At 38.1% G+C, this 24896-nt stretch overlaps 1 protein-coding gene across 17 annotated transcripts in view; it reads left to right on the top strand.

Annotated features, from left to right (window-relative positions):
* The window catches only part of LOC126268161 (glucose transporter type 1), a 1240707-nt gene that overhangs the window by 933436 nt on the left and 282375 nt on the right, over window positions 1–24896 (top strand). For 13 of the 17 annotated variants that reach the window (XR_007549106.1, XM_049973736.1, XM_049973724.1 and 10 more), the window contains 2 exons: window positions 8899–9223; window positions 12334–12489. The exons of 1 other annotated variant lie outside the window; for it this stretch is intronic. Coding sequence is in view for 15 of the 16 variants with exons in the window: in XM_049973736.1 (XP_049829693.1) it covers window positions 8907–9223; window positions 12334–12489 (473 nt within the window). In the remaining variant the exon portion in view is untranslated. The remainder of the gene's footprint in view (window positions 1–8898; window positions 9224–12333; window positions 12490–24896) is intronic. 3 more of the 17 variants (XM_049973733.1, XM_049973731.1, XM_049973737.1) reach the window with 2 other exon arrangements.

Here is a 24896-nt window from a genome sequence, read left to right as displayed (position 1 = left end):
ATTGCCATAAGGAAAATTTATTCTTCATCTTCGTGTATGGCAACTGTAGCATTCTTCAAGGAAAGACAACTTTCCTCTCCATGAGTGTAGCTTGCTTTCCAGTTAACAGTCTGATTATACCTCCCCTGCATTTCCTGCCCAAGTCTCTCATGTGAGTAGCCAAAATAATTTCACTGAGTTCTTGTCTGCCTAGAGGAGGTATTTTCACTTTATTGACTGAGTATTTATTCGCATTTGTTAAGAGCTGTAATATAAAAAAGCTCGTTTGTTGACACAGTTCTCTCTCTCTCTCTCTCTCTCTCTCTCTCATTTGAAATTTAGATTTCTTTATGTAAAGTAACTGTACATAGATTACTGTAGGACTTCTCTATATCGTGTCCCTCATTTGAGGTGATGTATAACTCCATCGTACACAGCATAAGTGTTGCATACATTCACCAGTGCCTCTGGAGCTGTAGCTTTCTTTGTTCAACCATGTGGACTCAATCAGTTGCTTGCTACTGTGAGCCCAGATCTCACTTACTATGTACGCTCACGTTGCACAAGTGTTGAATTCTTCACACTGTCATGCTCTTACAGTTTCTGTGTTTGACCCTGACCATGCATTCGGACATTCTGCTCACTAGTGAGGTTGATCTTGATGTGTGAGATACAACAGAAATATATCCTAATTTTTTCTTTTTACTGTGCTCGTATTACGACTGAATGATGTGCAGTAATGACAAGTATATTCACTGTCCCAGTCAAATGTAACCATAATTGCAATTTTCAGACACTCATTGCCATGAATTTATATACTTCACTATATGTGTTATCATTTTGACAACTATACACCTCAGTTTTCGAATAATTTTGTATAAATGATGTGAAGTTTGTGATTTTGTATTCAAAATTGTGATGACTTCAAACTAGTGGCCACAAAGGAAATATCACCTTGTGATCCCATAACCAGCATTTTATTGATACAATTGTATTTGATTGCTATCATATACATTTACATATATAACCTTCAGGCCTCCTTACAGTGTATTATGGATAGTGATTGGTGTACGTGTCACTTTTACTCTTGTGCAAAAATGTATTGTTTCAGTTTATCTGTTTCCAAGCTTTGCTGAGAGAATATTTATATAAAAAAAATAACTTAATATTGCATTTTTAAATATAAACAGCTTAAAATTTGTGGGCAGTGTTAATGAAGGTAAGAGTGCAGAGAGAGAGAAAAAATGAGTCACATGATATAATCGTAGTTATTGGACTTCAGTCATATCAATAAAAGGTTAGTTAAGTACCAGGCAACTACACTTAAGTACACAGTAACTGAAGAATGTGATGCTATTGATTTGTAAATAGCTGATCAAATAGAACTAAGACCTAAAATAGAGAATGCAATTCCAGTATTGCAGAAAGACTAGAGAAAAACATAATTCAGACTGAGACTAACATCAGGTAGATGACAAGCCAGTTAAAAGTATTGGATTGCTGTGGTACACTTAATAATGATAAAGTAATATTGATGATCCTTGGTAATTTTCTACATTTGGGTATTAGGCTGTGGTTTAAGGCCCATTAACAAAAGAAAAGGCCAGGGATTCAAAATGTGAGCCCTGAAAGCCTCCAGCATATAATGGAATGTTTTTTTTTTCCTTTCTTAGTTGGCAGCAGACTCATATCACACATATCCAGTGCCACCAAAAGGTGTACTAATATTACACCTTACCAAAAATGGTACACTCAACAACTAAAGAAGCATAGGTTATTATTAATTATTCTTACAAATAAATACCATAAAATTTGATCAAGGAATGTACATAACTTTCAGGAAATTCTAGCTGAGATGTGAGATTGAAGTTGCTGAGTACAAAGTAAAAAGTAAACACATTTTAAATGCCACACTCTGAAACATTAATGAAGGAGAAATGATCATTTCTAGTAAAGAAAGTTGTGTCCAGTAGCCACGAAAATTTTGAACACTGTTAGTTTCACTTGTATCTTGAATGCGGAAACCCTGCTTGTTCTTGTACAACAGTTATGATGTGTGGAAGGTTGTTAAAAAAAACCACTGTAAATGATGATTATGGATTTATAAACAAACTTACATCAACAAAAATAACAAATTTCTTAAAATATAATATAATTGAATAGATAAAAGAATCTATTCACCAAGTGGGGCAAGAGAAAACATACATAAAAGTTAAGGAAGTGCGCAAGCTTTCGAAGCCAGTGGCTCCTCCTAGAAGAGGAGTTGAAGGGAAGTGAGAGGAATGAAAGAAATGGACTGGCAGATTTAGGAAATTGGTAGAATTAGGGAAATGAGGAGAGTTGCAGAGAAGTCGCACAGAACCCTGTGTCAAGCAGTAAGCTATAAGTAGAGATTGGAAATATTCAAGATAATAAGAGGAATTCGTTGATGTTCTATTTTTGGACCTTCCATGTATACTATTGATCAAATGTATCCAGACACCCTCAAAAACATATGTTTTTCATATTAAAAACAAAGATTCCAAGACTTACCAAGCGGGAAAGCGCCGGCAGACAGGCACATGAACAAAACACACAAACACACACACGGGATTACTAGCTTTCGCAACCGATGGTTGCTTCTTCAGGAAGGAGAGGGAAAGACGAAAGGATGTGGGTTTTAAGGGAGAGGGTAAGGAGTCATTCCAATCCCGGGAGCGGAAAGACTTCCCTTAGGGGAAAAAAAGGACAGGTGTACACTCGCGCGCACACACACACACACACACACACACACACACACACACACACACACACACACACACACAAGCAGACATATTTAAAGGCAAAGAGTAAGGGCAGAGATGTCAGTCGAGGCGGAAGTACAGAGGCAAAGAAGTTGTTGAAGGACAGGTGAGGTATGAGCGGCGGCAACTTGAAATTAGCGGAGGTTGAGGCCTGGTGGATATCGAGAAGAGAGGATATATTGAAGGTCAAGTTCCCATCTCCGGAGTTCGGATAGGTTGGTGTTGGTGGGAAGTATCCAGATAACTCGGACAGTGTAACACTGTGCCAAGATGTGCTGGCCGTGCATCAAGGCATGTTTAGCCACAGGGTGATCCTCATTACCAACAAACACTGTCTGCCTGTGTCCATTCATGCGAATGGACAGTTTGTTGCTGGTCATTCCCACATAGAAAGCGTCACAGTGCAGGCAGGTCAGTTGGTAAATCACGTGGGTGCTTTCACACGTGGCTCTCCCTTTGATCGTGTACACCTTCCGGGTTACAGGACTGGAGTAGGTGGTGGTGGGAGGGTGCATAGGACAGGTTTTACACCGGGGGCGGTTGCAAGGGTAGGAGCCAGAGGGTAGGGAAGGTGGTTTGGGGATTTCATAGGGATGAACCAAGAGGTACGAAGGTTAGGTGGACGGCGGAAAGACACTCTTGGTGGAGTGGGGAGGATTTCATGAAGGATGGATCTCATTTCGGGGCAGGATTTTAGGAAGTCGTATCCCTGCTTGAGAGCCACATTCAAGGTCTGATCCAGTCCCGGGAAGTATTCTGTCACAAGTGGGGCACTTTTGGGGTTCTTCTGTGAGAGGTTCTGGATTTGAGGGGATGAGGAAGTGGCTCTGGTTATCTGCTTCTGTACCAGGTTGGGAGGGTAGTTGCGGGATGTGAAAGCTGTTTTCAGGTTGTTGGTGTAATTGTTGAGGGATTCAGGACTGGAGCAGATTCGTTTGCCACGAAGGCCTAGGCTGTAGGGAAGGGACCATTTGATATGGAATGGGTGGCAGCTGTCATAATGGAGGTACTGTTGCTTGTTGGTGGGTTTGATGTGGACGGATGTGTGCAGCTGGCCATTGGACAGATGGAGGTCAACGTCTAGGAAAGTGACATGGGATCTGGAGTAGGACCAGGTGAATCTGATGGAACCAAAGGAGTTGAGGTTGGAGAGGAAATTCTGGAGTTGTTCTTCACTGTGAGTCCAGATCATTAAGATGTCATCAATAAATCTGTACCAAACTTTGGGTTGGCAGGCTTGGGTAACCAAGAAGGCTTCCTCTAAGCGACCCATAAATAGGTTGGCATACGAGGGGGCCATCCTGGTACCCATGGCTGTTCCCTTTAATTGTTGGTATGTCTGGCCTTCAAAAGTGAAGAAGTTGTGGGTCAGGATGAAGCTGGCTAAGGTGACGAGGAAAGAGGTTTTAGGTAGGGTGGCAGGTGATCGGCGTGAAAGGAAGTGCTCCATTGCAGCGAGGCCCTGGACGTGCGGGATATTCGTGTATAGGGAAGTGGCATCAATGGTTACAAGGATGGTTTCCGGGGGTAACAGACTGGGTACGGATTCCAGGCGTTCGAGAAAGTGGTTGGTGTCTTTGATGAAGGATGGGAGACTGCATGTAATGGGTTGAAGGTGTTGATCTACGTAGGCAGAGATACGTTCTGTGGGGGCTTGGTAACCAGCTACAATGGGGCGGCCAGGATGTTTGGGTTTGTGAATTTTAGGAAGTAGGTAGAGGGTAGGAGTGCGAGGTGTTGGTGGGGTGAGGAGTTTGATGGAGTCAGGTGAAAGGTTTTGTAGGGGGGCTAAGGTTCTGAGGATTCCTTGAAGCTCCGCCTGGACATCAGGAATGGGATTACCTTGGCAAACTTTGTATGTAGAGTTGTTTGTAGAGTTGTTTTTCATATTAGGTGGATTGTGCTGTCACCTACAGTTGAAGAGGATGATAACGTGTAATAGGCAGACATCTATCCAGACCATCACACTGGAATTCCAAACTGCATCAGGATCCACTGCAAGTACTATGACAGTTTGGCGGGAAGTGAGAAAACCTTGATTTCACAGTCGAGCAGCTGCTCATAAGCCACACATCATGCCAGTAAATGCAAAACAATGTTTTGCTTGGTGTAAGAAGCATAAACATTGGACTACTGAACAGTGGAAAAACATTGTGTCAAGTGATGAATCACGGTACACAATGTGGCGTTCCGATGGTTGAATGTGGGTATGGCGAATACCCGGTGAACGTCATCTGCCAGCTTGCGTAGTGCCAACAGAAAATCCGGAGGTGGGGGTGTTATGGTGTGGTCATGTCTTTTTCATTGGGGGTGGGGGCTTGCACCCCATGTTGTTTTGCATGACACTATCACAGCACAGGCCTACACTGGTGTTTTAAGCACCTTTTGCTTCCCACTGTTGAAGAGCAATTCGGGGATGGGGATCGTATCTTTAAACAAGATCAGCCACCTGTTCAAAATGCACGGCCTGTGACAGAGTGGTTACACGACAATGACATCCCTCTAATGGACTGGCCTGCACAAAGTGCTGACCTCAATCCTACAGAACACCTTTGGGATGTTTTGGAACGCTGATTTCGTGTCAGGCCTCACTGACCGACATCAATACCTCTCCTCAGTGCAGCACTCCGCAAAGAATGGGCTGCCATTCCCCAAGAAACCTTCCAGCACCTGATTGAACATATGCCTGTGAGAGTGGAAGCTGTCATCAAGGCTAAAGGTGGGCCAACTCCATATTTAATTCCAGAATTACTAATGGAGGGTGCCACGAACTTGTAAGTCATTTTCTGCAAAGGTATCCAGATACTTCTGATCACATAGTATATATTGGTTATATTAACAATTTTTCCATGTCATGTGACATGTATTACAAACTGTTGACAAAATGCAAACAATTGCACAAGAGAATATATAAGGTAGTGCAGGTCAAACAGTGCCTCTAACAGCCCCAAGTGTCAAACCAATTAGTTGTGCATTAATAAAAAGAAAATAGGAGAATTTGTATTTGATCTCAGGATACTCAAAACAAGATAAAATAGAAAAATTTCTGGGACTTATAATTGACAAAACATTTTCTGTGTAGTAAATATACTTATATACTTCATTTTCAAAATTAGAAACAATATGGGCAAATAGATATTTTTTTATGATGAGATGAGCTGCACAAGTAAATAATAATCCCACTTGCAAAATTAGATTTCCGCAAGACTCTCTCTGGTTCCTAGTAAGTACAAGTATGGAAGTAAATAATTTTTCAAGAAACCATCCCACACATCACATTAAGCACCATCATAAGAACATAGGCTCATGTTACATGACATTTCATGTCTTTGTGTGTGTTTTTTTTTCTTTGTTGACTTCCTTTTTTATGTTCCCCCTCACCCAGAGTTGTGAAATCTGGTAGACTTGCAGGCCATTGTGTATTTGCCGAATGGCTGCTTCAGTGCTCTCCCAATGTTCTGTTGTTAAAATCTATCACTGTGTGGAATGGGCAGCACATCCATCGCATTAGTACCACATCAATTGCTTTATGTTCAATAACTGTGGATTGTGTCTGTTTGCAACTGTAGATACTTAAGGCTAATTAAGTCCTACAAACAAAACAGGGGCTAATGATGCAGTTCCTGGGAAGCCCAAACCATGCACTAATATACCATGGCCATTGTGTGTTCACTTCTCTCAGCTGCTTTGGGTTTTTAGCTGACCAGTATTGCATATTACAAAGGTTTATTTGCTTACGGTTTGCAAAAAAATGCTTTATCCGCAATCAGTATCTTGCTAGAAATGCTGCATTACTTTGCAGTTGTTGCAGACAACATTCGGAGAGCTGAAACTGATTTGGAGAGTCATTGCCAGGAAATTCTTTATGGAATGAAATGCAGAAAGGGTGAAATGTTTCAGATTATAGCATTCACAGAATGCTCTTTTTAGCTAATCGCACTGGTACATTAAAGTTGCCTCATAGTGTCACATGGATTGTTAAAATGTAAGTTGTGTTTCTCCTATCAGTTGCTATTCTTTTTTGCTGTCATGTTTTGTTGTTCAGACTTCCCCATTCTTGAAATTATTTATGCTGCTTGCAAAGACAGTTATAAGGTCTTGGCACCACCAGGATACCTTTGATTAAGTTTCTCCTGTTATGTCACTGAAGTCCCATTTGAATTTTTCCGGTCACAGAAAAAAGTATGTGGTTGCATTAGGAAAAAAAGGTATTTATCGTAATCCCGCAGCTAAAAACATAAAAAAAATCTACTACCATCATCTACTGTGACTTAGTGACAGACAAACTTTGGTATATTTACTTGTTTTGGATCTATTTGGGATAGCCTGTGTTAATTGTTTCTCCCATTGTTCACATTTAGGGTTTATTATGAGTTTCGGCATAAAATGCTATAATTTGCTTGTCTTACAAATTCACTATATATATCACACCATTATGCAGGCAGTGTCACAGAACTTACATTGCTGACCAGGATGCTGTGCACAGTGATGCTGTCTGTAGTGATGCTGTTGTATAGAAAAAAAGCTATAACATTAGAGAACTTGATGCCAGAACTAATAATTGACCTTCTTCATAAATGAAACCAATATCTGACACAAATAGGCATAAAGAACCATTACTTTTGTGTTACATTACCATTGATCAGTGAGTGGGAAATACCACAACAGATATACATCTATGAGTGTGAGTGTGCAACTGTGCGTGTTTGAAGTGAAGCAACCACGTACAATTAGTTGTACATAAGGTGGATTGCAGACTGTGATTCATTGAAAGAATTGTAAAAATATTTTAGTCACCCATGAAGGAGATAAATAACAAAATGATGTATGGTAGATTCTTGAGAACACTTAGTACGTGACAGTAATAGAGGGAACATAGAAGATCCATAGAAGACCTGTGGGCTTTGTATGGAACTCTTCTAGTAAGCTCATGTCAAAAGAAATGCTCATAAAAATCAATTGTCCCTCAGGCAGTGGTTATTATTAATGCTTTGATGATGTAGCCACTCTTTAACTTAATTTTGTTTGTTAGTACAGTGCTTAATGTGCAAACACCATTGATGAGTATATGGATTTTAGTTGACACAGGGTACTAGCTAAGACCTGTTGGTGTGACATTCCCTGTCTGTATTATGACCAAACACCCATTTTGCATAGTAGATGTCTTTGTCTGTAAAGATTTGACTTTCTGGTGCAGTATTGCCTTTGTGAATTCCAGTGAATTATTACTAAATCATGCCCTAATAAGACCCCCCCCCCCCCCCCCACCACCACCACTCACATACACGCAAGACCAGTTATCTACAATTTATGCCTTGTTATTTCTTTGAAATGAAACTTGTGATTGTATTTTAGTGAAGTAATGTGCACATCAGTTGAAAAGGAAAAGCCTTTCAGCACCATTCTTTATCTACCATTTATAGAGTCACTTACGTATGATGAGAAATGTTTGTGGCTTCATTTGTTTATTCTTCCTCAGATTCATATCTTATCTGTATCAATGTTAATGTGAAACTGTACAGTACATTTTGGATGTAGCTTCTTTCTTTTTTAGAAATAAATCACAAGTGTTTAATAAATTTTTTGAGGACTGGTTCGCTGCTGCAACTCATGTTCATAAAATGTAACAAACTGAAGAAGAAATGTTCCAGCATTGTCACAGAATTCGTTTCTAGTACTGAGCTCAGAAACAGTGACTTCAAAGAAGTATATGTGACATGAATTAAATTTCCATTATTTTTTAATCAAAACTGAGGATTTGTAATGTGAATTGTTTGTTATATTCTATCACCAAATTCTGAAAATATTTAGCTGAAATTAATTGTTACCGTAGCTATCTTACTCGAAACGAATTCTGACAAGACAGAAGTCTGATGGCTTCCCCCTTTTAAAATTTTAATACAGGTTACTCCTGCAAGTATAACGTTACACATTTTCAGTGTTCTTTTAATACATTTCCTTTTTTGTGTCTGTAATGCACCTTTCTCCTCCCACTAAGCAGAGGACCGAACCGGTACAGCCACAGCGGCAACTGACAATTTACTTTGACATACATATCGCAGCCTTTAAAATATGTTGTCGGGTTTTCTCCCTTCCTTACCTCAACCCTTCTCCCAATTTGTCATCAAAATCCCAGGCAGGAGGATGGGTGAGACGAGACCAGGGCTTAAATCGATGAGAAAATCTGTGGTCCAGCAAGGAGCAAGAGGAGCAGGAGCAGGAGGAGGCATTTCGGGGGCATACAAGGAAGTAGCTCAAGTGCACGAGCATGCACACAGTCACGCCCACGGCCATCCGGCGCTCTTCTCGGCCGTCCCCACGCTCGAGTTGACTGCCCGGCACGTGCACCCCCACCCGGTCCCCGCCCCGGCCCCGCCGCCGGCCCGCAGGAAGGTTAGTGATGAGACGAAGGAAGAGGTACAAGAAGAAGACGAAGCCACCCTCAGGGAGTTGCTTATGAGGTATGTTACCTCGTAGCTCAGGTGGGCATCCCTGCCCCTCTATAATGCTTGCTCTTTTTGCGCATGCCCTGCCTCCCGCCCCTGCTCCTTTTGAATACAGTACAGCTCTTAACCACTTTGCCATCAGCACAAGTAGGCTTCATCTCAGTATATGCTCTGCTGCCGGCACTGCTACTTGTAGTGATACTACAGAGTTCCTATTCTTCAAGAAAGTTACAAAAGCGAAAAAGTCCTTAGTACTTTCTATTTAGATTGCTTAGTGAGTTTATTTAGGTCTAATGTATATAACTTTCGGAAATAGATTTCAGTTGTCTATCAACTTTTACCTCAATGAACTTAAAATTTTGAAACTTAGCATGAGCTGTTCAGTAGCCCCCTCCATACGAGATAGTGAATGATTGCTTTATTTTACATATTTTGTGTGATGTTCCACTTTATAACTGTAGCAGTTAAATGAACTGACACAGAAATCAGGCAACTTCAACTGAATATTGTATTTTTGTTTTGCTCAATTTGCATTGCTGACTTACCAATCTGTTGCATGGATATAAAGTCTTTTGAGAATTCTCATTACATAATGTGAAGGTTTATAGGAACACACAAAACAGACATGTGATCAGTTCTTACCTCCTGCTTAAAATGCTAATTATATTTGCAACTATGTCAGGAATAAGAATTACAAATTTGCCAGTGTTTGAGTTTTATTTAGAACACAAGAATAAATTTGCATAAATGAAACATACATTATCACTTGGGGCTTAAAATTTTGTAATAAATTTAAAACATGAAAACTTTGAAAAATAAAAGGGCAGTGAATTTGATGAGTTTCAGTATCAGTACTCATCTGTGTTTGATAGTGTAATCTTCTATTAAATGTTATGTAATTGTATTATGGCATGGATCACTCACTGGTAGTTATTGGACCACGAAAACCTAAAACTAATGAGACGGAGAAAATTAGATCCTATTGTGAAATTGCTCTCATCATGGATAAAACGTGCAGTATTATTGCTTCCAGTGTCACACAAACATTTGAAGAATATAAAACTTTTATGACCAAGTACTATTTCCTTTAAGGCTCCAGACCTTACCATTCGTGTTAAGCTCCACAGGTTTTTTTTTTAAGCTTAAGTTCTTTCAAGTTCAGGGTGTCAGTGCTACAGGAGTAAATATTTCTATAATATGAACAGTTTTGTCTCATTTTCAATTACCATAAGATCAACAGACAATATTTAATTTTTGTAACTGACACTCACTCTCACATTTTTTCAATTCTGCGTCTTCCATAAGATTAGTATTGTTTAGCTATACTGCTTGTGTGTCATATTTCTTATAGTGAGTTGCCAATACTTACATGATTTATACAGCTACCTGGTTTTATATGACAACTACTGCTTAATAATAATAATAATAATTTTAATAATAATAATAATCTTTTTTCACATTAATAGTGGTTTTCTGTATCTGCTATGTTGCTTGGATTAGGAAGTCCATGCAATAATGGTACACAGTAAAATAAGAATCATTATTACCAGTGAGAATCCAGATATGGTAACAGGAAATATTCACCACTGACTTTTCCATTGTTTATTTTTAATGAGGGAGTTGGAGTTGGTTAGATAATGATTTTTGCTGATCTATTAATCAGTTTTCTCATTTACCACAGGGAAAGGACCTAAATACAATGCTAAAATTTAATTACGGGTTATGTTAGGAGAGGGTTACATACTGTAGGAACATAAAACTTAGCATCCACTGTCATTTTACCTGGGACCTCTGAACTCCAGCCGAGTGATTGAACTCTGAATTGATTTAAGTAAATGACTGGTGGAAATTGAAAATGGAGATACATTGCATGAAATAATTGGAAAACAATGTGCTTGAAAGATAAAAATTCTTTGGTAAATAAGACAGATATTGCAGTGAAGTACTAACTTTACATCACATATTAAGAGTTACATTGTTTAAAATATCATGGAGAAATCAATAACGAGAGAGAATAATTTGTAATTTAGACTTGAGCATAATATTTCAATTACTTATCATGCAAAATCTAAAAATCTATGTTTCTAGTTTAAACCACATCATGGAAATCATTGTAATGAGGATATGGTGAAGGAGTATGTAAACTGTTGACCAATAAAATGAGTATTAATAAGATATCAAGAAATATGATAATTTTCAAACAGTAAAGAATCAAATCCATTTAACCGTGAGGAAACTGTAATAGGGAAGGAAACTAAACTTAGATGGCATATGAACATTTCTTTACATAAATTATCTCAGTGTTAGTCTACATGTTACAACAGTTACTATGTTGTGGTTTCCAATAGCCATTATTTTGGTTGTCTGTGATATTTCATGCAATTCAATTTACTACAAAAACCTGTGGGCTCTATAGACAGAGTTAATAACCCAAAATTACCATCTGGAGTCTCTCTCTCTCTCTCTCTCTCTCTCTCTCTCTCTCTCTCTCTCTCTCTCTCTCTCTCTCTCTCTCTCTCTCGCTCTTGCTCTCTCTCTCTCGCTCTCTCTCTCTCTCCCCCTCCCTCTTTCTTTTGTTTCTACTATTCTGTATCTACCATTCCCCTAACTGGAAAGAGTATGTAATGTGGGAGGCAGTAAATATGCTAATGAAGGAAGACAGAAAACATTATTAGTGATGCGTAAAATGGGATGAGTAACAAGCATGAAGTTAAAACATAAGATTCCTATAGTAAATGAAGATTTGTCAATATATTTTTGAGTAATATGTCATTATCTTAATGGATAGTGACAGATGTTATGCAGTTACATTGTAAGATGGTATCTTTATGTGAGCAGCTTAAAAAAAAAAAAAAAAAAAAAAAAAAAAAAAAAAAAAAAAAAAAAAAAAAAAAAAACTTGTTAATTAAGATTGAAGTAACTTTGATGCTGGGTTGAGGGTGGATGCAGAGCTGGGAAAACCTGAATGATGTGTATAATGTAAGAACGATAAACATTTAAAAAAAGGCCTTAATCCTTAATAACACACATTTTTTGTCTTAAATCCTGACAGTATTTTTACCTATAACACAAAACTATCATTGTCGTGGGAACTTTTGGTGATTATGTTGCTGATGTTTTGCCAGGTACCTCCTGGCATTTTCAGTGGAATGGGAATCCTGTGCTGTGAGTGGTCTATCAAGCACTGCACCTGTAGGTTCTTTCTTAAAAAGATGTGACGATGCTCCCTATTCTGCGCCCTCCAGCATGATGGCTACGTATAGGATTTTCCAGGATTTAAGGTATGACATATCCCATATATCTGGGAATGTGATAGATAACATGGATCATCTGATGATAGTAGATAGTTTTTAGTGAGGGTCTGGCTGAAGAAACTGCCAAAAACAAAAGTTACTGTAATGCTCTTTTGTTTGAGGTGTTAGTACTATCAGTATCACAGTTTCCTACAGATAATGTCACAGTCAAGTAGTTAGAAGCATGTTATACCTATGTCATATACCAGTTGAGGACAGGTTGGCCTTCACTGCCAGTACTTCAAAGTACCTGAGACATGTTGTACACTACTCAGATTGTTACAATACAGTTTCTTACTAATTGAGATGGAGCCATCTTTGGCATATAAAAAGTAATGGCATTAATCAAATAGACAATAGAATGACGGTGTTGAAAATACCCATTTAATATGAAGACAACTGCTGTAAGATTGTACAAGGGTAGTTCCATGAAATGTTTGTGTAACTGATGATAGGAGAGATACAACAGTGGCAGGCACAAGAACTGTCAGTCAGTCTCCCTACTCTTCCACGATCCTGTGTCGGTTTCCTTCATTCACTAGTCAGCAGAGTACCAAATGATACAGGCAGTTATCTGTGACTAATTTCATCAATTGGGTTTAAATTTATTGTCAGAGGAATTTGGTGAACCAAAAACATTTTCAGGCATAACATCTGATCTGGGAAATGGTCTTGAAAACTGTTATAGTAGTAGCACAATAAGAGAATAAATTATTCACAAAGGAGGACAAGCAATTACTAAGGCTAAGATATGTCCAATACAATAATTTTAGGTTTACAAATGAAGGATATCTTTTGTTGGGCTAGGTTTGAAATATTCTTGAAATGATTGCTCTGTATGCCTTCTAGAAACCACATACTACACATAAAGTTAAATGAAGACAGAGTTGATGGTTTTGCATGTTGACCTCTGTGTGAGCTCCAATTTTTTTTTCTGCAAAGTTCCTGTGCCTTAATGAGTATTGTATAACCATCCGTTCAATAATAAGTGTCTCCTTACATTGAAGTAATGATGTAATAACTTTTAGTATAATAGTATTTATAATTATATAAAATTGTCTGAGTCTTCAGATCATTCAAAAATAATAGCCATATTCACCAGACTTGTTCGAGGATAATGTGAATAGCAACACAAAAGTGCTGATTCTGAATTTTGAACTTTTGGAACTTAGGCACCTATCTCCAGGAACAAAAGAAAAAATTAAAATAAGGTGATGAAGATGCGAAAAAGGTAATCATTAGAAACAGATTTTTGAGTTATGAAAGCATTAGTGTACAGGAAGTAAATTAATTTTTTTTGTTATTAAAGAAATCTTGGATGGTTCCCAGTGACAGAATTATTACCATTTTGCTTTTATTGCACCACCAACAGTTTGCTTGACTATAGGTATTAATCTGCAAAGGAAAACTGATATTTCTAAGTATGTGGGCTCTTTGTTCCCAGCAACATTAGTGTATAAAAGTATCTTCTCATTAAGTTCTTTTTATGAACTATTATCACAGGTCATGCAAAAACATTGTTGTTAAAGCCATTTCATTGTTTTAATGCTCAAAATTGCCAGGAAATTTTTATTTCTTTACTTTCACAATTTTAAGACATTCTTTGACAGTGGGTATTAAAAATGGAATGAGGAATGGACGGAAGTTCTGTCTGTATACAATTTTGAATTTCACACAATATCTTGATGAAATCACTATGATAGTCTTTCCTTGTGGGAAATAGATCTTAAATTCAAATTAGAACACTTCTGTACTACAGTATGAGTAGCAACATCTTCTGAAGGAAAGGTTTCTTTACATGAAATTCGGTCCATCTGCGCTTCATGATGTGTACAATACTAAATGTTTATATGCTAGTGAAATACAAATGATCTACATTTAGATTTTTTATGACTTCTTTCTGGAGAGGGACCACTAAAGGGATGAAACTGGTGAAATGTGACAAGCTGTTAGTGAGTATTCAGTTTTCTAAACAAATAAAATGACATACAAAAAATTCGCAATTTTTGTTCTACCAAGTGTGCCAGTAAGGTCATATACTTTCATGACCACTGCAGAGATTTGCTTAAATCTCCAAGAAATGGATCAAAATATTTTCCATCCTAATCAGAAGCATAGTTGTATTGCCTAGTGGGTGCATGCTTTGAGCTAGTTAATGACTAATGCAACTCTGGGTATATTCTAATCAAGGTACAGTCTTTTTAAAAAGTAAACAAACATTCTTCTATTGGAACAGAACTCCAAGAGTGCATTGAAGGAAATGTATCACTTGAGATTCTGCATCTCCCCTCCTGTATCTCTCACTCAACAGAACACCTATTGTTTGGGCAATTAGGATTTAGACTAATATGTAAATAATGGCCAGAATTTAACAAATTCATCCAATAGAGCCATAAGGTTATGCACATACAGAGATGCCATTGGTGTCTGTAGAGTCTCTTGTTTGTTCGGCCAGCACATTAGTCTGAAATAATGGCTCGCTGGAAGGCAATATACCGAGGAGTCCATTGCAGCCAGTAATGCCTTTTGTCTGGTGTACTATATTGTACAAAGAATATGTGTTGACAATCTGTGGCATAGCACACACAGGCAGATTGTGCAGTAAGTTCTTGGCACATCAGTACCAGAAATGCTGTATTTTGCCATAACTCAAATTGAAACTTAAAGACGAGACATATGTAGCGTTGCACAGATTTCACTTGTGGTGGTCTGTAGTTGGAATTACGAATTATATGGGACTCTTCAGTTCAGTAGTCCAATCTTGTATCACTGTAGTGACTGTATCCATACGATCTGTAATGTATCACTACAATAGACTAGACTATTCTCATGAAGGTCAACTGTTCACCTTCAATTCAAATTACCTAACTTGACCATGTGACACTGTTTCTTGTTACTTTTACTGCTAACATACAGTAATAAGCAATAATCACTGTATTCCAGAAATAGTTTCAAAAATACTCTTGACATAGCCATGCAAAATGAAATGATTCAAATTATTTATGTCCCACATCCCACTTTTGAGGCTAACTAAACTTCAGATCATGTGATCAAATTTATAGTGTGGAGTAGAGCTATTTTCATCAGTGCTAATTAGTATAATCTATCTTCTATTTTCACTACTTACTATAGAACTCCTCAAAGATTTTTCTGCGTAGCCTATTATGCTGATAAGTTTTTCATGTTAATTTTTGACCTTCCTGTTATGTGGCATCCTGTACTTGCCATTTGCTATCCATTAGCTCCTCATTGGTTTCTTAACATCAGGAATCCAGCAGATGGACCCAGCACCTGTCTCTTTTCCTTACCCATTTTTTTTGTAAAGAAATATGACATATACATTTCTCAGGTGAAACAAAAATGAATTGTGTTCACATATGCTTTTCTTTGTGCACATTCAATTGCTTTTAGTTACCTTAAGTATAGAAAAATGCAAAAAGTTCAGTAATATATTTGCTAATTAGTACTATCTTCCTTTCTGATTGATTGATTGAGCAATTTATGTTTGGGACTGTTAAATTCCTTTCTGTAGGAAGTATGTGCTATGATATAAGACAAGTCAAAGAGTAACATCTTACATAAAAAAGAGAGAAAAAAAGTAAGTATGATAAATATTCCGTATGAGTATTCATTATTATTTATGGTGCAGTCGTTTGAATAGTGTGTCTTGCTTATTGGTGCATATGATACATCAAACAATATGCACACTGAGCACACAATATAACATACATAGCACACAATGTTGTGATATTATTTATGAGGTGTCATCAAAGACCACAAAAATTTTTGTTTTTGTTAAAGAATCTTTATGTATTCATTATCAACAACTACTTGGTCCTCTTCAAAGTAATCCACCTCATATATAATACATTTGTGTCGGCGCTTTTTCCTTCGAAAAACTTCTGGAACACAGTTTCAGTTTGTGTTCAGCTCTTCAGCAATTTTGTTTTCATCTCATCATTGATGACTAAATGACATCCTTTCATGATTATCTTTAGCCTCAGGAATAGAAAGAAGCCACAGGGGCCATATCTGGCGAATACAGGGGCTGAGTAGCAAGACAATTTGATTTTTTCCCAAAAAATCACCAACAAGCATTGAGGTGTGAACAGGAGCATTATCATGATGCAATTTCTACAAGGGGTTTCACCACAGTTCAGACTGCTTCAGGCAAATGGTGTGTAAGTTCAGATTGCTTCAGGCAAATGGCACATAATTTCCAGTTTTATTGGCTGTATGACCATAAGACCATAAGACTGGAACTTGACGTGTGATCCCATTGTAATCAAAGAAAACAATGAGGAGAACCTTCGTTTGTGATCAAACTTGTCAAATTTCTTTCAGTCTTGTTTCTTTGGGCAGTTTCCATTTGGTTGATAAGCCTTGGTTCCAATTTCATAACTGTGTACCCATGTTTTGTCACCTGTTATAAGCTTCGTTAGAAGTCATTGTTGACATAGTTAACGAAAATATGAGCAGTTTCTATGCAACATTGTTTTTGATTGTAATTCAACAATTTCAGAACAAACTTTCGTGCTCTGCATTTCATGCCCCCCTACTCCTCTTGCCCCCCCCCCCCCCCCCAAAAAAAAAAAAAATGGAAGAAAAAGAAAAATCATCAGCAATCTCTCAGACGGTGATTCAGGAGTTTTCCAGAACCATTTTCATTACTACTTCCACATTATTGTCATTAATCTGTGTGCTAGTGTGTCCAAGATAGTCATTGGCTTCCTCTTCTTGACCCTCTTTGAAATGTTTGTACCACACATAAACTCTTGTCTTACTCATAGTACATTTGCCAAAAGCTGCAGTCAACATTTTGAATGTGGTGCTGTTCTTTATTCCATTTTTCAAGCAAAATTTAATGCAAATTCTTTGATCTATGTTCTTTGAAAGTAAAAAATGAGTGAGATCTTGAAAATGTGTATAATCTTCTTTATGGCCAACGATAAATTGAATATTCAAAACTGCTGAAAATAAAAACATACATCAGGAACATGTGTACTGACCAAATAATAAAAATAAATTGGAAACTGGCTGTATGTTGTTGTTGTTGTTGTTGTTGTTGTTGTTGTGGTCTTCAGTTCTGAGACTGGTTTGATGCAGCTCTCCATGCTACTCTATCCTGTGCAAGCTTCATCATCTCCCAGTACCTACTGCAACCTGCATCCTTCTGAATCTGCGTAGTGTAGTCATCTCTTGGTCTCCCTCTACGATTTTTACCTTCCATGCTGTCCTCCAATACTAAATTGGTGACCCCTTGATGCCTCAGAACATGTCCTACCAACCGATCCCTTCTTCTAGTCAAGTTGTGCCACAAACTTCTCTTCTCCCCAATCCGATTCAATACTTCCTCATTAGTTATGTGATCTACCCATCTAATCTTCAGCATTCTTCTGTTGCACCACATTTCGAAAGCTTCTATTCTCTTCTTGTCCAAACTAGTTATCGTCCATGGTTTCACTTCTATACATGGCTACACTCCATACAAATACTTTCAGAAATGACTTCCTGACACTTAAATCTATACTCGATGTCAACAAATTTCTCTTCTTCAGAAATGCTTTCCTTGCCATTGCCAGTCTACATTTTATGTCCTCTCTACTTGGACCATCATCAGTTATTTTACTCCCCAAATAGCAAAACTCCTTTACTCCTTTAAGTGTCTCATTTCCTAATCTAATTCCCTCAGCATCACCCGACTTAATTCGACTAAATTCCATTATCCTCGTTTTGCTTTTGTTGATGTTCATCATATATCCTCCTCAACTGCTCTTCCAAATCCTTTGCTGTCTTTGACAGAATTACAATGTCATCAGCGAACCTCAAAGTTTTTATTTCTTCTCCATGGATTTTAAGACCTACTCCGAATTTTTCTTTTGTTTCCTTTACTGCTTGCTCAATATACAGATAGAATAACATCGGGGAGAGGCTACAACCCAGTCTCACTCCTTTCCCAACCACTGCTTCCCTTTCATGCCCCTTGACTCTTATAACTGCCATCTGGTTTCTGTACAAATTATAAATAGCCTTTTGCTCCCTGTATTTTACCCCTGCCACCTTCAGAATTTAAAAGAGACTATTCCAGTCAACATTGTCAAAAGCTTTCTCTAAGTCTACAAATGCTAGAAACATAGGTTTGCCTTTTCTTAATCTTTCTTCTAAGATAAGTCGTAAGCTTAGTATTGCCTCATGTGTTCAAACATTTCTACGGAATCCAAACTGATCCACCCCGAGGTCCGCATCTACCAGTTTTTCCATTCGTCTGTAAAGAATTCGCGTTAGTATTTTGCAGCTGTGACTTATTAAACTGATAGTTCGGTTATTTTCACATCTGTCAGCACCTGCTTTCTTTGGGATTGGAATTATTATATTCTTCTTGAAGTCTGAGGGTATTTCGCCTGTCTCATACATCTTGCTCACCAGATGGTAGAGTTTTGTCAGGACTGGCTCTCCCAAGGCCGTCAGTAGTTCCAATGGAATGTGTCTACTCCCAGGGCCTTGTTTCTACTTAGGTCTTTCAGTACTCTGTCAAACTCTTCACGCAGTATCGTATCTCCCATTTCATCTTCATCTACATCCTCTTCCATTTCCATAATATTGTCCTCAAGTACATCGCCCTTGTATAGACCCTCTATATACTCCTTCCACCTTTCTGCTTTCCCTTCTCTGCTTAGAACTGGGTTTCCATCTGAGCTCTTGATGTTCATACAAGTGATTCTCTTATCTCCAAAGGTCTCTCTAATTTTCCTGTAGGCAGTATCTATCTTACCCCTAGTGAGATAAGCCTCTACATCCTTACATTTGTCCTCTAGCCATCCCTGCTTAGCCATTTTGCACTTCCTGTCAATCTCATTTTTGAGACGTTTGTATTCCTTTTTGCCTGCTTCATTTACTGCATTTTTATATTTTCTCCTTTCATCAATTAAATTCAATATTTCTTCTGTTACCCAAGGATTTCTAATAGCCCTCGTCTTTTTACCTACTTGATCCTCTGCTGCCTTCACTACTTCATCCCTCAAAGCTACCCATTCTTCTTCTACTGTGTTTCTTTCCCCCATTGCTGTCATTTGTTCCCTTATGCTCTCCTTGAAACTCTGTACAACCTCTGGTTCTTTCAGCTTATCCAGATCCCATGTCCTTAAATTTCCACCTTTTTGCAGTTTCTTCAGTTTTAACCTACAGGTCATAACCAATAGATTGTGGTCAGAGTCCACATCTGCCCCTGGAAAAGTCCTACAATTTAAAGCCTGATTCCTAAATCTCTGTCTTACCATTATATAATCTATCTGATATCTTTTAGTATCTCCAGGATTCTTCCATGTATACAACCTTCTTTTATGATTCTTGAATCAAGTGTTAGCTATGATTAAGTTATGCTCTGTACAAAATTCTACCAGACGCCTTCCTCTTTCATTTCTTAGCCCCAATCCATAATCACCTACTATGTTTCCTTCTCTCCCTTTTCCTACTGACGAATTCCAGTCACCTATGACTATTAAATTTTCGTCTCCCTTCATTACCTGAATAATTTCTTTTATCTCATCATACATTTCATCAATTTCTTCATCATCTGCAGAGCTAGTTGGCATATAAACTTGCACTACTGTAGTAGGCATGGGCTTTGTGTCTATCTTGGCCACAATAATGCGTCCACTATGCTGTTTGTAGTAGCTTACCCGCACTCCTATTGTTTTATTCATTATTAAACCTACTCCTGCATTACCCCTATTTAATTTTGTATTTATAACCCTGTATTCACCTGACCAAAAGTCTTGTTCCTCCTGCCACCGAACTTCGCTAATTCCCACTATATCTAACTTTAATCTATCCATTTCCCTTTTTAAATTTTCTAACCTACCTGCTCGATTAAGGGATCTGACATTCCACGCTCCGATCTGTAGAATGCCAGTTTTCTTTCTCCTGATAACGACATCCTCTTGAGTAGTCCCCGCCCGGAGATCCGAATGGGGGACTATTTTACCTCCGGAATATTTTACCCAAGAGGACAACATCATTATTTAATCATACAGTAAAGCTGCATGCCCTCGGGAAAAATTACGGCCATAGTTTCCCCTTGCTTTCAGCCGATCGCAGTACCAGCACAGCAAGGCCATTTTGGTTATCGTTACAAGGCTGCTGCCCCTCTTCAGGAACCACACGTTTGTCTGACCTCTCAACAGATACCCCTCTATTGTGGTTGAACCTATGGTATGGCTATCTGTGTTGCACAGGCACCCAAGCCTCCCCACCAACGGCAAGGTCCATGGTTCATGGGGGGAGCTCTGTATAGCACTCACAAAATTAATAAATTCCTACCCACAGGATACCTTTTAAGTTCATATATATTGGAATTTGTGCAGCTGAATAAGTATTAAGGAGAAAAAAGAACATTTTACTAATAACTATATTTGCACATTCAAGAACAAAAAAATTTACAGCGAACACAACAGAATAATTAGTGCACACAAAGAGTGTTAGACAATGCCAAAGAGGTCTATTTTACACAGTGCAGTTTGCGCCGTCACACACGAAATATATTGTTCACACAATGCCAACACCCCTCCTTGAACTTATATTTTGTGTGTTGCTTCCACAAAATAGACCAAATAGTCCCACAATCTTCTCAAACTTCTCTCTTTCCAAGGGTTTGGTCAGAAGGTCAGCTAACATGTCTTCTGTGCACAGATAGTCCACGGCAATGTTCTGTCGCTCTATGTGGTCCTGAATGAAATGGTGCCGTATATCAATATGCTTTGTCCTAGCGCTAGTAACATCATTTTTAGCTATGTGTATGGCTCCCTTATTGTCACAGAAAATGGTTGTAGGTTCCTCAATTAAATTGGGTTCTATTTCACTTACTAATGTTCGTAGCCATAATGCTTCCTATGTGGTGTAAGATATATACTCGGCCTCTACGGTGCTCAATGCAACAGGTTTTTGCTTTTTGACAGGACCATGATGTGAGGCCCCCCATTAATTTAAAACAGCAGCCAGTGGTGGAGTATGTTTCCCAATTCACTCCCCCAGTTCGCATCGCTATATCCCTCTAGTTTTGCGTTACCATCTCTATGGTACTTTAACTCATAGTTTGAGGTTCCTCTTAGATGTCAGAATATCCTCTTTACAGCTTTCCAGTGCTTTTCATTTGGGTCTCTGCAATATCTGCTCACTGCATTGGTGGCAAAAGCAATGTCGGGTCGTGACGTTTGAGACAAATATAACAGACTCCCTACTGCTTCTAAATGAGAAACATTGTCACATTCCACATCAGTCTCATTTACACTTAACTTCACTTCTACTTCCATTGGAGTACTTACGGGTTTGCAATCACTCATGCCAAATTTCTTTAATATTTTTTTCCGTGTATAATGATTGACTTATGCTCAATTCTTGTCTTTCTTCATCCTTAGTAATCTGCATGCCTAAATAACATTTGACTTCTCTCAAATCATGCACCTTAAACTTGGTTTGCAGCTGTTTCTTGAAAATTCTCATTTGGCCTTCACTTTCAGTCAGGATAAAGAAATCATCCACACATATCGCCATTATTATTATTTCTTCTTTTCTCCCTTTATAGTAAATGCTGGGATCTGCCTTGGATTGCTTCATATTCATATTTATTAGAGCTTGATGTAGACATCGATTCCAGCAACGTCCACTTTGTTTAAGTCCATAAATACTTTTTCTCAAACGCCAAATCTTTTTACTTTCTGATCTGGTTTTTATGGTTTCCCTTGGTGGAATGACACATATCTCCTTCTCCAATTTCCCATTTAAATAGGCCGTTTTAACATCCATATGATGAATTATTAAATTTCGTTTTACTGCCAAGGCTAAAAGATATCTCAATGATGCATACTTCACTACAGGTGAAAAGTTTCTTCGTAATCTACCCTTTGTTTTTGTGAATATCCTTTTACCACAAGTCTTGCTTTGTATTTTGGTGATGAGCTTTCAGGGTTCTTCAAATTGAATACCCATCTTGCCTGCAGTGGTTTCTTATCTCCTGGCTTATCTACCCATTCAAAGGTTTCGTTCTGATACAAAGATTCTAATTCTCTCTTCATCGCTTCTTTCCATTCTTGAGAGTTTGGGCCACTATTGCTTCTTGTGCTGTTCTTGGCTCATCATTAAAAGACTGTGCTCTATAAATCTCAAAATCCGGATATTCCTTCGGTTTTGGTACACGAGAAGAACGCCTTACATTGTTTTCTTCATTTTTTTCATCCTCTAACTCATTGTCATCATAAATTGTATCCATTTGTCCTTGGTTGTCATCTTCCTCTTCTTCGCTTTCTATTTCCTCACACAAGGTTTCACCCTCTGAACTAGGTGCAGTTGACTTAGTGGTTTTGCTCTCTTTAGAGTCCTTTCTATTTTCAAAGAATATTACATCTCTACTTATGACAATCTTTTTAGTCAATGGATCCATTAATCGGTAGCCCTTTGAATTTTCACAATAGCCTACAAAAATATACTTTTTAGCTTTCGGATTCCATTTTCCTCTTAGCTGTTTTGGAATATGTGACATTGCATCACACCCAAAAACCCTTATATTGCTTAGATCAGGTTTCTTTCCTATCCATATCTCATAAGGGGTTCTATTCTTTAATGCTTTTGTAGGTAATCTGTTGTTCAAATATACAGCTGTTGACACTGCCTCTGCCCAAAAATCTTTGGATAATTCAGCGTCAGTCATCATGCTTCTCGCTTTCTCAACTATGGTCCTATTAGCCCTCTCAGCAACCCCATTTTGAGATGGGCAGTACCTTATGGTAGTTTGATGCCTGATTCCCTTTTCTGCCAGAAGTTTCTTCAATTTCTGGTTAATATATTCTCTCCCATTATCAGACCTGACAATCTTGATCTTCTTTCCCGTCTATCTTTCAACCATATTGTAATATTCCTCAAATATATCACTCACTTGGTCTTTAGAACTAAGAAAATAAACATGAGTATATTGTGAGTAATCATCAATAAATGTAAGAAAATAATTACTCCCACCAATGGTTCACACTCCATCGGTCCACATACATCTGTGTGGATTAACTGTAAGACTTCTGTGGATTTACTCTTACTAGTCTTGAAGGGTAACATTGCTTGTTTTCCCTTTATACATGTCTCACAAGGATCCTTGGACACACTAAAATTCTGTATTCCCTTTACCATATCCTTTATTATAGGCATACTCTTTCTATTTAGATGCCCAAGCCTCCGGTGCCATCAAAAACCTTCTGATGAATATACTAAATCACTAACATTTCTATGTTTACTGTCAATGGTATCCAACTTAAAAATACCCCTTTCGTTACTTGCTGTAGCTATAACTTCACCACTTTCACTGATTACTCTTGCACCCTGCATGTCAAAAGTGTCTGTATTTCCTTTCTTGACAATTTCCCCTACAGACAGCAGGTTAGTTGCCACCTTTTTCACATAATGAACATTGCGTGCTGTAACCATACCTGATTCACCATTTACACTTACATGTAGATCTAGTTTCCCAGCCAGGTGACACTGGAGCTTGTTGCCATCAAAGTAGATATTCCCATATGAGTCTTATCTTTGCTGCCATAAAGAAGTGATTTATCTTTAACAATATGCACAGATGCACCTGAGTCTAAAATCCATTCCATATCATGATTACTCATCCCACCAAAAGAATAAAAACGTGAGAGTGCCTTACCTTTGTTATTGGTCCTTCTCTCTGGGCCCATAACCTATTAGAATTTGTGCCGCACTCATTCTTAACGGTAACTTGCTTTTTATTGCCGTAAAGAACACTGAAAAATAATGTGGAAAAAAAATTGCGATCATCTTGTAAGGATAACTCGCACTTCATGTAAATTGGAACTTATCCAATACTTTCTCCTTACTATTTTATTGATATACTTATTCCAAATGCAGTCTGGGCCCATAACCTATTGGAATTTGCGCAGCTGAATAAGTATTAAGGAGAAAAAAGGAGATTTTACTAATAACTATATTTGCACATTCAAGAACAAAAAAATTTGCAGCGAACACAACAGAATAATTAGTGCACACAGTGTGTTAGAAAATGCCAAAGAAGTATATTTTACACAGTGCACTTTGCGCCGTCACACACGAAATATATTGTTCACACAATTCCAACAATATAGCCTGTTGTACTCTACCCTCTCAAATATGTTTGAAAGGGCTAGCGCCAGAGAGAAAGGCCAATAGTTACACAGGGTGAAGCAGAACTCCACTAACAAGTTTTTTAAGGTGGTAGTATGAACTGAAACAAGAAAAGAAGTCTAGAAAACATGGACTCTTAAGACCTAAGAGCTTTGTTTCAGTAGAAGACATATTTCACAGTAGCAAAGATGAATAACTGCAGATAGTTCTTAAAGTCTGCACTTCACAGCCTA

This window comes from Schistocerca gregaria, chromosome 4 (assembly GCF_023897955.1).
Source record: "Schistocerca gregaria isolate iqSchGreg1 chromosome 4, iqSchGreg1.2, whole genome shotgun sequence".
In the NCBI taxonomy this organism is placed as follows: domain Eukaryota; kingdom Metazoa; phylum Arthropoda; class Insecta; order Orthoptera; family Acrididae; genus Schistocerca; species Schistocerca gregaria.
The sequence above is the reverse complement of the archived record's forward strand: the minus strand, read 5'-3'. Positions and strand labels throughout refer to the sequence as shown.